Source organism: Falco punctatus (genome assembly GCF_963210335.1).
Source record: "Falco punctatus genome assembly, chromosome: 8".
NCBI lineage: Eukaryota > Metazoa > Chordata > Aves > Falconiformes > Falconidae > Falco > Falco punctatus.
Window position 1 is genome coordinate 24,444,919 of NC_137588.1, and position 13,494 is coordinate 24,458,412.

Here is a 13,494-nt window from a genome sequence, read left to right on the forward strand (position 1 = left end):
TTTTTTCCAAATAACTCCTACCCTATTTGCTACAAAGGACTGGCATGTCGTAAGGAAACAATTTTTTTACTCCCTATATACTTACCACAGGAGATCACAGTCTAGCTCTTTATTTTTTGTAACTATAATTACAATACTTCCAATACAATATAAAGAAATTTGAGATAATACAATACAGGAAAATTTGCCTCATTATTTGCAAATACTTAATAGGATCTCGTTCTACTGCTGGATGTACATGTTCTTCAAGAGAATCATTACATGGAGGTGTGAGCGAAACTGATCCCCCTGCTAAGAAATTACAACCATTTTTTCAGACCACTGGCAGAAAATATTCATATTCAAAACTATTTACAAATACATGCATTGTTTATTTCAAATGGGAAAGAACTGTTGACAATTTTGTGGGCTTTTTTAAATTATTATTTTGGGAAATCATGCTAGCAACGGTAATAATGCTTAACAGAAAAAGGAAGGGGGAAAAAAGCATTGAAGTACACACTGTCCTTGTATATCTATTGGAAGAAACTGTACTGCAGAAAAATAGTGAGTTAATAAGCTGAGTCAATAACTCCTTGTACTGAAAATTCAGACAGCTCATGATTCTGTGCCGGAGTCAGATTCCTATCTGCCAGCAAACTCAGTGGAAAGGCAAGCAGAGCAGAAAAAATACAAAGCAGCTGCATCATCAGTAGAGACATAATTTTTCAGGTCTTTGATAATTGCCAAGAGCAAGAGAAAAGAAGAGACATAATAAAAGGCCTTAAATAATTATGTTGGTTAAAAGCAGAGTTTAATTGCTCACCATCAGCTATGCACTCTATATATCTTTAAAAAACACAACAGTTTTTCCAAAGTTCTCAATATCCACATAACAATCCAATGTATCATATACATAGTTGGTAACAACAAATGACCTGCACATTTCACTTACTGTGAAGAGCCTAGCAACAAATCTAAATCCCTGTGATGACACACACACACAAAAAGACAAGGCTAGATACACAGATAAATGCAGCTGCCAACAGATGCAAGCATGAAAGGTGTATCTGCATCTTGCAACGAATAGTGATGCAGAGGTTTTCAACGTTGCCTTTGACCATCTCCAGCAACTACATTCTGCGCAGTGTTAACAACAGCGTTGACTGAACAGCTCGTACCAAAGAGTAATACTGCCTGCTGGTGTACCTAAATTAATAAAACTTGCCTTTGGGATGCTTCACCTGACTGTGAAGGGAACTTTTAACTCTAGGGTTAACTCAAACACCACCAGGTCAGTTATCTCTGCACTCCCAGTCTAGACAAACACAGTTTGTTTCTAGAGAGTAATGGAAGAGATGGAAAGTTATAGCAGCAAGATGAGTGGCAGAAGGGCAAAAGAGGATGTAATACAAGTTCAAGAGAAAGTCTTCAGCAGACTTTTTTCAGAAGGTACCAAGAATTTTCAATACATGAGGAAAAGAAAAGAAAGCTCCAGCTTCAAGAAAAATATTCATTTTCCTGTTCAACTCTACCACCTTTTGAGGAACTGCCTCTACCTTGAGGATAAGACTATCTTCCTTTTAGATACCCTTAGCACATGAATTTGCATGTCACAGTTCCCAGAACAGGCCAGTACATTCTGTAACATGACTTGGGATCTTCAAAGAAATATATCTTAGGGCATATGTGCTAAAGCACAATTGAAATGATCCTCTCTCCCCTCCTTTTTAATTCTGCTAACCAAAAGACAAATTATAGTAGATGCAAAACCAAAGATTACCTTCTTTGAATTGCTCTAAGACAGAAATCAAAAGGAAGAGCTGAAAAAAAGGACTCCTTTAGAACAGGCAAATTTAGGGTTGTGGTCATCACCTTGCTTTACAGATCAGTGGAACTCCACTTGTATGGTGCCATTCCTGGAATTACAGTATTTTCCATATTAAATATTAAAATATATTAACTGCTGAGGATGATACCAATATTTAAGATGATCCACTTGAGGAGAGAAAATGCCAGGAAAAGGAAAATTATATCCTTATCCTCTTCCTTGCTAGACTTATTAACAGTCACACAATCCATAGAATTAGTGCCAGTGTGATGACTAACAATTTTTATTTCCTGCCAAACTGAGAAGAAAGTGGCTTACCTTGAGTTTTCTTTTTTTATAACAACTTCCCCTTTACTGGAGCACCTCTGCCACATGTAAAACGGGAAGATGCATTCACATTTGGAAAGAGTGAAGACGTGTTTTCTTGCCTTGATACTACCCTCCAGTAGTCATTCCTTCAATACAGACCCACTTGCAGTAGCATCTGTAAATACAGTCAAATTACTGCCAGATTGCTGTATTTTGACAGCTTTTTCAAGACCTGAACAGATTTGAATAGTAGTAAGAAAGACTGCCTCTATCAGCACCTATCATTATGGGATTCCACTGCTGTTTCTTCCCAAGTTTTTCAACATATCTTTTAAAAGCCCAAGTCTCTGGAATGTCAGTGATAACACTCTTGATTGCAAAGATAAGCTTGAGAGCAAGAGCAACATGGTTAAAGTCCAGAAGTAAATGGCAAACAGGAGCATTTTAAACATCTCATTTTCAAAACAGATTCTATTTTGTTAATCCTGTGAGAAGATCCTACATGCTTCCACCAGCTGAAGCTGCACATACTTTTCAAAGCCCTGTTTTTCACTTTTGTATCTACAGTGCACAGCCATTTCTCCAAACTCCATATGACAAAACAAAGAATACAGACCTGAAACTTCACAGCACTATAACTTAGCTACACTCCTGTGTAACAGCAGAGATTCTTCAAGGTTTCTATGCTCAGCAACAAAGGTTTGGGGGTGGGGGTTTTGTTTGTTTTCTCTAAAGAATTTTCCTCTTGAATGACCTTTCAAATTCTACAGACCCCCCTTCTAGATAAAGGCACAGTCTACCATTAAATTTTTCAAGGATGCTTCGCAACCTTACGAAGCTTGCAGCAAGATGCAATGTGTGGAAAATCCACCAGCATAGTGTTACTCATTCTATTAATTGCTCACACCATGTAATTTCTGCTGACATCAGAAGACTGAAGTAGGATGTTTCTTCAGTAAGGAGTCTTGATTGATACTGGAACCATGAAATCATTTTTTCAAGCTGTTAAAGACAGACATTCTTCCTGCCCTGGTTGTTTAAAAAGATTCAGAGAAACCTGAGCTTCATATCGTATAAAGAATGTTTTCTCCATTCAGATTCAGTTACATCATTTACATAAAATGTAAAGAGACAACCAAGCATCAAGCGTGGCCAGAGCTCATTGCCCATTGCTCCAGGTTCACAGTGTGCCCAACACCTCATATGCAAGACTACATGAAGCTCCCAGGTGAAACATAGAATAAATATACAGAACATACACTGCATTTGCACCAAAATACCTGTGAAATCTGAAAAGAAATTACTAACAGGTAAACAGGCTAAAGTGGGACTGACTTTTGCAGTGGTGAGTAAAGAAACAAGATCCAGAGGTTTTGGGCTTTTTGTGGTTGGGGGTAGGGGGTGGGTTTTCACTTGTTTTGGTTTTTTTAGCTGAGTCCCAAATGAAATACAAGGTTTGAATTGTTGGGCTCGTATTTTCCTGATATAGGTCGGCACAGACAGCTTACAGCAGAACAAGCTGAACTCAGTATATACCAGCAAAGTTGCTGGTAGGTACACCTCTCAGTCTTTCCAATTTTATAACTGTGCAACTGCAGGACAGAATGAGAGATTAATGACAAAAAAATAGAACACATGGGCTTTCGTGTGCGTCACGATTGCAGTGACAGCTGACTACAAAACCTAATTTAAAAGGTACGGTTTGTTTGGTTTGTGGATGTTTTCTTTCCCTTAAAGACAGGGCAGAAGTAAACACAAGCGATCCTAAAGCAGTGTTTTATGGAAGACATTCAGTTGAAATGCTGTCTTTTATCTTAACCTGTCTCTAATAGGAACTTGAATATATACTTCCCAAGTGAGTTAGGCACTAGGAGCAACAGAAAACTAACAAATTAGGATTCTTGAGCTGCATTTGTGAACCAAAACCCATTTATAGTCTTTACAATGGTGATTATAAACAAGCTATCTAAACCAGCAGATTTAGCCCACTCATCCAAGGAGGCAGAGCATTCCATTGCACTGAGACAGATCCTATTTCCTGCTCTACCTGAAATTATTTTGTTCAACTTCTCAGATTAATTACTTGAAAAGGAAAGATGGAGAGTGAAAAATGTCTGCTTTTTAAAGTAACAGCATGCAATTTTACTGAAGAACAAGAGCAAGCATTTCACAAAACTGTAAATAGTAAAGACACAGGCTAAAATTCCCAGCTCGCAGCTCAGAGAGCAAGTACAGTTTTAAGTCCAAGCTATGCTAGCCTGCCACAGTGGATGCTACCAAAAGAAAAATGGGGACCTCATAAAAAAATACATTTTGCATCTCTAAACACAAGAAGAGCCATGAGTGACATTGGTTCTGTCTTTACACACAAAATGAAAGTGGAGATTGACTTGTGCAATCTAAAAAACTCCCAGGTTTGTAGTAAACGTGGAAAAATACAAAACAAACAAAAAAATGCTGTGCTACTTAGAAGCTGGTATGAGATTTACAGTTTACTCACAAAGGAACAAAACCTGATGAGAGATTTCTCTGTAGAAGTAATGACTGCGTGGTAAGTTGTAAATAAAGCAAATGCACACAAAAACCTGGGTGAGAAGGTGAAAGCTGAACAAAAGACAGGTGTAGGGGTCAAACAGAGAAGCAGATTGCTCACAAGCATTCCCATGCTTTGTTACAGCGTTTGTAATAAACGTTAAATTTACCATAAACAGCACAATGTGAGAGTCACAGCATCACAGTTGAAGCAAAAGGCTCCAGTGAAGTAAAATCTAAACTGAAGACAACTTAAATATATCATTACTATGGAGTAACATAGCTTAAAACAAACAAAGGCAAAACACTTGTTCAGAATGAAAGCTTAACATGATATTACCGAAATCAATAAAATTGCACACTTGGGATGTAATACCCTGAGTTGTTCAGCACAGAGTCCAGTGACCTCAATCACAAGATTAAGCTGTTACACAGATTGAAAATTCGATCGTGAGGAACATACGAAAGACTGCTTGGGAAAAAAAAAATGTCAGATCGCTGGATTGGAAAGCATGGGAATATGTAAAATTTCATTTAAAAAATAAACCATTATTACATTTAAGCTATTTAAAATAAACGGGACTGTTTAATATTTCAAACACGGGCAAGTCGCCAAAGCACCACTGTGCAACACAGGCCACAGTTTGTATCTGACAAGGTTTGACGTGTGCAGAGCACACTCTGCACAACTATGAGAAAATGCGAGATCTGTGATTCATGTTGTAAAGAAAGTATTGCCATTAAAGGCTGGACTGAACAGTTTTTGAACCAAACAGCAGAAAATGGCATCATATGTTAAGTAAAAGAACCTTTTGAGTTCCTTCAGTCGTTACAATCAAAAAACCAGATGGTAATCTGAGAATCTACATGGTTTCAAAGGAACTAAATGAAAATATCAAAAGAGAATATTTTCCTCTGCCAACTTGAACAACACAGTGAAGCTGCTCTCTAATGGTGCAGCCAGATTCTGGCAAATACCTCCTCAAGAGACAAGTTCCAAAATAAATTGTTTTGATTACATAGATTTTTCAGACTTCCTTTTAGCATATGTTCTATATAGAAGTGATCAATAAAATATTATTACATTAAACGTTCAAAGGAATTCCTTGTGCATGGACTGCTAACTTACTGATATAGGAACAACTGCAAAGATACATGAAAAAAGAATGTCACACAGTAAAAATAGTAATAAAACCCCCTAAAATATGTTTAACAAAAAAATGCATTTTTAAACAGGATAAAGTTCAGCAGCCGAACTGAGCTCTTTTCAAGGGAAATGTAAAATCCATCTTACAGAATTTAAAAACAATTTGAGAAACTTCAGGAATAAACATGCTGTTTCTCTGCATGATGGCAATGTTAGAAATTCATCTTGGAAGTCTCTATTACAGTAAGATATTGTCTGCAAATTCAGCATCATAGGTATGAATAAGCTCTTTATCAACAAAGAAAATTGGGTGCCTGTCCAAAGAAATGTACAGTCTTGCAGATCAAGTCACTTTTTAATAAGACAGCTGGAATCAAAAAGAATCTAATAAAGAATAGACATGCTGGAAGACAGGATGATTTAAAAATTCTCACCACATCTCTGGTGCCGAAGTATTTTTATGCAGAATTATCAGAGTTTCCAGGGATTAAATACAAAATGTTCTGAAAGCCATGCAAACAGTATAAAAGATGTTTTTCATCTGCAGGTTTTACCACAAGCCCAGTAAGGTCTTAAAACACTGACTTCAATAAAAGAAATTTTCAAGGGCTAAGTGCTAAGAGTTTAATGCCTTAGTGAATAAGTACTTATGGATTAAAAGCCTTGACTAAAACAAATCATAATTATTTGTCTTGATTTAGCAACGAAGATTAAGTATACCTCTTTCAAGGAGACAAAGACTGGCACTGCATTTACAGAAATATCATTTGATATTGGAATATAGCCCAGATAGCAAAACATTACCAACAAATACACCACACGCATTTCTCCGTAACAAAGTGTTAATGCAAGTAGAAAGAAAGTACATGTGCACAATTTATTCGTTCTCAAAAGATATGATGCGTTATAGCAATGCAGTAAAATTTGATTGCAGTAAAAAACATAACCCATAGCAATAAACTATGCATCAGAAGTACAAGAACCAAAGCTAATTTAAGAGTACCACTTAAGACCACAGGGTATCATCTATTTTTGCAAATTCTCCTACATGTGGTATACACAGTAGCATTGAAAAGAACAAACAAAAGTAACCATTGGATCACTGGACTAGTCAAGTATGAGAATGGCTAGCAAGAAGCAGAAGAAGAGAGTTAAATGTTGAAAAAAATTGAAGCCAACGGGTGAGAGCAACCATTTCCTTAAAATCTAAAGTGTCAGGACTGTCAGATACAACTGGAATACATACCAACTCCAAGGTGAAAACAATGTTTGCATTGTATAGCACAGTAAGTAGGACTGTAACTACTGACAGTGTATAGCAGCCAAGTAGAACAGACAAGAAAGGATTTCCTGAGAGATGCAAGTTCTGTCTAATCTTCAGGTCCAGCAGTTGTTTATAAGGAAAAAAAGAGAAGCCTGTCTTACTTGGAATTATCAAAATTCTAACATACCTAGCATACGTGTTGGTGGCACGCTTGTCACCGCTATTACTGCTCCTTCCCCCTCCCAGCACTGCCTAATGTGTCCCACACTCTTTGTACGTTTTTCTAAGTACTGGAGAGCAGAAACTACAGACGTAGTATTAGAGTAACAAATTCCAAAGGAATTTGATTGAGGAAGACAAAAACAGCAGTACTACAACATAAATAATAATAAAGCAAATGGAATATCAACTTTATTTTGGGGGGCGGGCGGGTGTCTTCAAAGAAATCTGACACAAAACATGGGTAATTTACAGAATTACTCTCTTGCCAGAAGAACCTGCTGCAAAAGTTGTTTAAAAAAAGCACCTACCTCATTGCTTATTGAATCTGCAGAGTGGGGAAAAAAAAAATCCTCTCTAACAGACAAAGCAAGACTCATGCAAACCTTACCGTGTGTCAGATCACCTTATCAGGCAGGGATACAAAATACAAATTAAATACACCCAAATCTTCCACAAAAGGTACTTTTTAAAGTGAAAATGGTACATGCCAATAATTCGTGAAAGTCATCCTAAAGCCGCCTCTTAGAAAAAACAATTTTTCCTAATCGACAAATCAAGATAACCTGGAAGTAGGACTGATTCAAAATAGCATTACAGTAACTCATCAAATTCTCCACAGAAGAACAACTTACATCTGTGATGAGTTTCAAAACAAAATTAGTATTGTGTACGCTCAAATCTTTGGACACATTACCTAAACAAACAACAACAAAAAAAAAAAAAAGACTACAACTAACTAAGGATTAAGAGATTATAAACATAAATCCATTGTGGTTTCACTATATAATATCTTTCAAAAACAGGGGGAAAAAGCTGAAGTTATTTTTATTGCGTTAATCCTTACTTTTTTACCTACTTAAATAAAAACAATTCTGGAAGGGATCTCTTAGCTGACTATGGAAGAAGTTGAGTGATTTCTGGATTAAATATGTAAAGCTCAAGCTTTAAAATCCTAGTGTACTATTTAAGCAAAAAAGCAATAAAAGAACATCAAGCAGATGATCTAAGTACTCCTTGATTATTTTAAAACTAACTAAATAAAGCAGCATACTGATAAACAGTCTTGTTCTTTCAAATCAGCTGATTTTTATTCTTCATGTTTATCTTTTATCATTATCAAGACAAATTTTGAAGCTCTGATTCAGACCATGATTCATGAGATAATCAGATCTCAGCACAGAGAAACCCACACAAGTTTCTGCAGATTTTGATTAATAATATCTTGCGTCAATTTGACATACACAATTTGGGAAAGGTAAACACAAAAAGCAGCTACCACTGCCTGAGCCGATCTTAATTCCACTGTTAACTGTAGCCCACTGAACAGTATCCCACTTACCTGACAAGGTAAATAATTAAAATAAATTTTATCTGGCCCTTACACAGGCTTGCATATCACCCATAAAGCAGTTTCCTTGACAATCTTGAGTGTCAGAAAAACTTCTTGCTCTGTCTTTAGTACCTTTACCTAAACAAAACTTCTCTATTTTTATTAGTGTATTTTACATTTCCTGTTAACAAGCTACTTTGCATCTGTGACAAGGCAACAAAAAGGCCTCAACAACTACTCATGCACCATTTCTCTATGCATGTGCTATTTTCCCAAATTTACAGCTTCTGCATCATGTTTGATCTTCAGGCAAAACTTGCAATATGGAGAATATCACAAAATCTAATACAATATTTGTATAAAATATCAAGTATATGATTTACAGAACAGCACCATTTTCAGTAATGTTGTGAAATAGTGAGGTAGAAGCAAAGTAAAACTTTTAAGCAGATGCAAGATATGCAAGGATATTAGTCCAATAACCACCATGAGCATGAGACTAGCTCTTACTAAGTGTAAATAAACAGAAAATTAGAGATCCCAGATTACAAAATAGTATAGCTCTTTTCTCTGTTTCGTCTCTGCTGGAAGGGACAGAGATTTTTAAACAACAGAAGTACACAGCACTAGAAACTCTCTAGGGCACATGAGTCCTTGGACAGGGTGTTATCGTTGTAATGATGAGTTTTAAAGTCTAATGTAAATATAGTTATATTATGATACATACATCATCCCTGTCTGCATAGACCAGAAAAAATTTACTTTATCTTCAGTTCTTATCTTCTAACAAATTTAATTACAAATAATCTAATTCAAATTAGCTGCCCTATTTGAGAAGGGAATAAGCATACTAGACTGTACTGTCCAATTCTAGCATGACCATGTAACTTTTGTAGTTTTAGGACTCCTTGAGGCCGTGCATTACAGTTCTGTACTATAAAGCAGGTTGTTAGGGACTGTATTACAGTAACAACTGCACCAACAACAAAAAAAAGAAAGTCCCCTGCAGTAAATAGTTATAGCCTTTATGGGAAACCAGGAATGCAGAAAATGGCATTCAGCCTCAATCTCACTTATATTTTTGGGAGACAATACTCATCCACTATGTTCTCTCTTGCCTCCTGCTTCTGCTGTTCTCTAGAATTGACACTGCCAGATACACCTTTACTAAAAAAAAATGCAACTATACTTTAGTTAAAATTAAATTACCTTTGAAGTTTTGAAAAATTTACCCTTAATATTATTGTTCCTGTTTTCATTCTTGACTCAGAGACATGTTTTTTAAACTGGTCTGTTTTCATGTTACATAATTATGATTAATACTTCCCTATAATTTAATGTATTTTTAAGCTAGATTGTCTGCAATTAGCATAGTCTGCAGTAGATTCAGTTTGTAGAAGTTCACACACACATCATTCACAATGTGAAGTGTCACAGCGGGAGCAGAGAACATGCCAGTTTTAATGAAATATATCCAAACCATCCTCTCTGCTCCATTATTATTTTCTCTTTTACTTAAAAATCGATTCTGAAAATAGCAAAATCTATAAAAATATATATATTTATTAGTTGTGTCAGACCTTAGATTCTTTTCTAATACATTAAGTAAAATAGTTCCTATAATTTTCTAAACTTAAGTGATTATTATGCGATAGCTTTCTTCTAAGCAAACTTGCAAGCACTTGATTTTTATGATTAATTTTCATAACTAATAAACACAACATCAATACATACCTGCAATTTCTTCTATGGAGTTGGCTCTCATGTCCAAAAGAACCGTGCCATTCAGGATACAGCTTCTCAGCTCAAACAAGCTATGAAGTGACAGTGTGGCGACGTATGGTTTGCTCCATCTCTCTCCACCATCCTCTACATCTTCTTCAAACTTCAACCACCTATAGAAACAACCTATTTTATAACTCCATTGTGCATAAGAAACAAAAAATAAATTACCTTAATGGATATTGAAAGATCACTGTTAAACATGTCTTTGGATTTCACTTTAATCTTTCTTTGTAGGAAATATGAGAAACTTCCCTTGCCCGCTTCTTCCCATATAATGCTGTATTATACTATTTTTTAACATTAATTCTGACCACAGAGTTGAAAAGAGAAACTTATTAAGTAATCATTGTACTTTACATAAACTCCGAGTAATCCTTTGGCATACAATGATATTTCAACAAATAGTTGTAGATATAGAACAAGTAGGATGGAAAGGATAGAAAAGAATTTATGGTAGAGAAAAAGAAAAGCTATATAAAATAAGAACAGAGGAGATAACTTTCTCTAGTTAGTAGTCACTTTGGACTAAACACAACAGGGAAGAGACATTTTTCATTTAAAGTAAATATACTGATACGTTCACACATGCAGAATCTGCATCCATTATCAGCACCATAATATTTTCACAAAACGCACTGTTACTAACTTTGCTAGTTTAAGTTTTTAGTTACTTAACTACACTAAGCTACTGAAAAAGGCAGTAAAACATTACACAAAATTTGGGCTATTTTTCGTTTAAAAGTTCAGTCAATTAAAACGAAAAACCTCACAGATGCATACATGCACACACAAGTAATGTGTAAAAACTTGTGAACAGTCTTTCAAGCCCCAAAATACAGGCCTTAATCAAGCATCTCTCATTATTTTGAGTCTCATTTGCCTGTTCTCAGGTTCAGTGTATATCTGGAGAGACTTCAGTAAAGTTAAAGGAGACTTGAAACTGGCAGAGATGACCAAGTCTTTTGTTACTAGCCAACCGGATGAACTTTCTTGTGCAACTTTTTAATTGTTCACTGATAAAAATTACATTAAAAACAGTAAAATAATACTAAACAAAAAAAAAAAAGTCTGGTGACATATGCAGAAGTGTTTTACATTAAAGTTATTAAGTCTTTCAAGCATACGCAGATGTTGCTGCATGAAGCCATGCATCCTGCCAGCTTGGCAAGGTTTGAACAGCTGCAGGCACACAGCAAGCCTCCATCACTTGACTCAGCAGCATGCAGCTATATTGCATGGACCAGGCAGCAGAGAAGTCAAGCAGAGACTCACACCTTGACAGCACCTTCACGCTTATTTCCAGACAGCATGGAAGCGTAGAGCCTTAAGATCTCTAAAGCCAAGCAGTTTCCAGTTCTACCAAGCCTCGCAGCTCAGTAACACAGCAAACAGCTGTCCTCTTCTGCTCTTGGCCCACCTGCTTAGCTCTGCTCTTATTTGTAAAATATGCCTGTACACACATATTTTAGATACTTTCCTCCTTCCAGTCCCTGTGTACCAGATTCTTCCCCTTCTGATGCCACCCTGCAAGCAGCCACCATTTCAGTGACCCACTCATCACCATCATCTTTTCCTGATGCATTCCATTTCTTCTAACTGTACCACCTAATCACTCTCCCATTTTTCACATACACAATTTGCCCCCTGATTCCTTAGCTCCTCCAAAGTCTACTGTCTCCTGTGCCTAGCCTTCTCCTCCTCTTTGCATTTAAACAATTCTCCCTCTGTTTCCTCTGTCCTGGTCCGTTTCCATATCTCATCTTTGCCCATGAGACCTCCTTCCTCTCCATCAGATTTCTATTCTCCACTCCCTTCACTGGAAGTTCTCTTCCCAGCCCAGCCAGGCTATCTCCTGTACTTCTTCATTCTTCCAGAGAAGCAGCAAGAACATAGCAGACAAAAATTTGCTTCCACATAGCTGAACCAGGAAAATGAATTTGAATAGGCAAATGAGTTTTCCCAAATATATTTTCAAAACAATATCCAAACAGACATCAAACACAAAATTAACATACCCTATGCCCACCAAATTCAAAGCTAACTCAGGAAAGTTATCAAGAAGCATGAAAAGGGAAAAAAATGTGGAGCTTTTTTTTCATTTTACAGTTGCACTTGAACTCGAAGAGGCTGCTTCGAGCTTTAATGGCACTCACACTCATGTTTCCAAACGAAAAATATGCAAGACCTATTTGTGGCCATAACATCACAAACATGGTGCACTAATTTTCCTGCTTAAACTATTACCTCCTAAGACTGCAACATACCTACATTTTTACCTTCTCATACCTCCATTTTTGTGCGTGTTTCTAATCTCTTTAGAAGCTTTACAAGATTGCAGGGTTTGTGCTTGGGTATTCCCAATTATTTCTGATGTACTATCATCTTGTTTTATGCTGATTCAAAAAGAGATTAAAAATCAAGCTACATATATCCTAAAACCAATGATCCAAGCATAGATTCTTACAGAATATCATCAGAAATCTCATACTGTCACTACATGCTGTTCGCATAAATAGTCTTCAGCATCACTTATCTGATTATACTGCTGCAGTCTGTCCATGGCACTACCTACTTTGAATGTACTGACCAGTTCTAAACAGATTTTAAATTTGTGATAGAAGACAACTATGGTCTTAGAAGTTTCATTAAGACAGGTGACTGGACAGAGGCAGGCACATAACCACAGTTCATAACTTATTAGGGACACGTGGACAAGAAAAGTCTAAATCATGGAAACAGCCTTAAGAGTTTATGGTGTCAATCAAATATCAAAGCTCACACACAAAATAAAAATCCATAAGAAACTATCGCTACTGCTCAAATAATCATACCTGCCATTGTGATCATCTCCACCTGAGTTTCAATCAATTTGGATAGTATAATTCTGTGGGTTGCATCCAATTTCCTACTGTTACTAAAACGTATGTGTTTAAACACATTATCATATACTGTCACTTAATGAGCAAAGAGGCTGGTGCATAAACATAAACCATACCCAACTGAGAGAATTCTACATTTGGAATAAACTTCTATTTTTATTTTAATAGGCATTACATGAGTTTACTTATCAAGGGAGAATCATGTTTATCACCTCT

The 13,494-nt window shown here is 36.3% G+C and overlaps 1 protein-coding gene across 7 annotated transcripts in view; it reads right to left on the minus strand.

Annotated features, from left to right (window-relative positions):
• The window catches only part of SLC4A10 (solute carrier family 4 member 10), a 172,380-nt gene that overhangs the window by 59,820 nt on the left and 99,066 nt on the right, over positions 1-13,494 (minus strand). For all 7 annotated transcript variants that reach the window (XM_080399111.1, XM_080399108.1, XM_080399107.1 and 4 more), the window contains one exon: positions 10,349-10,509. In XM_080399111.1, coding sequence (XP_080255237.1) covers positions 10,349-10,509 — 161 coding nt within the window. The remainder of the gene's footprint in view (positions 1-10,348; positions 10,510-13,494) is intronic.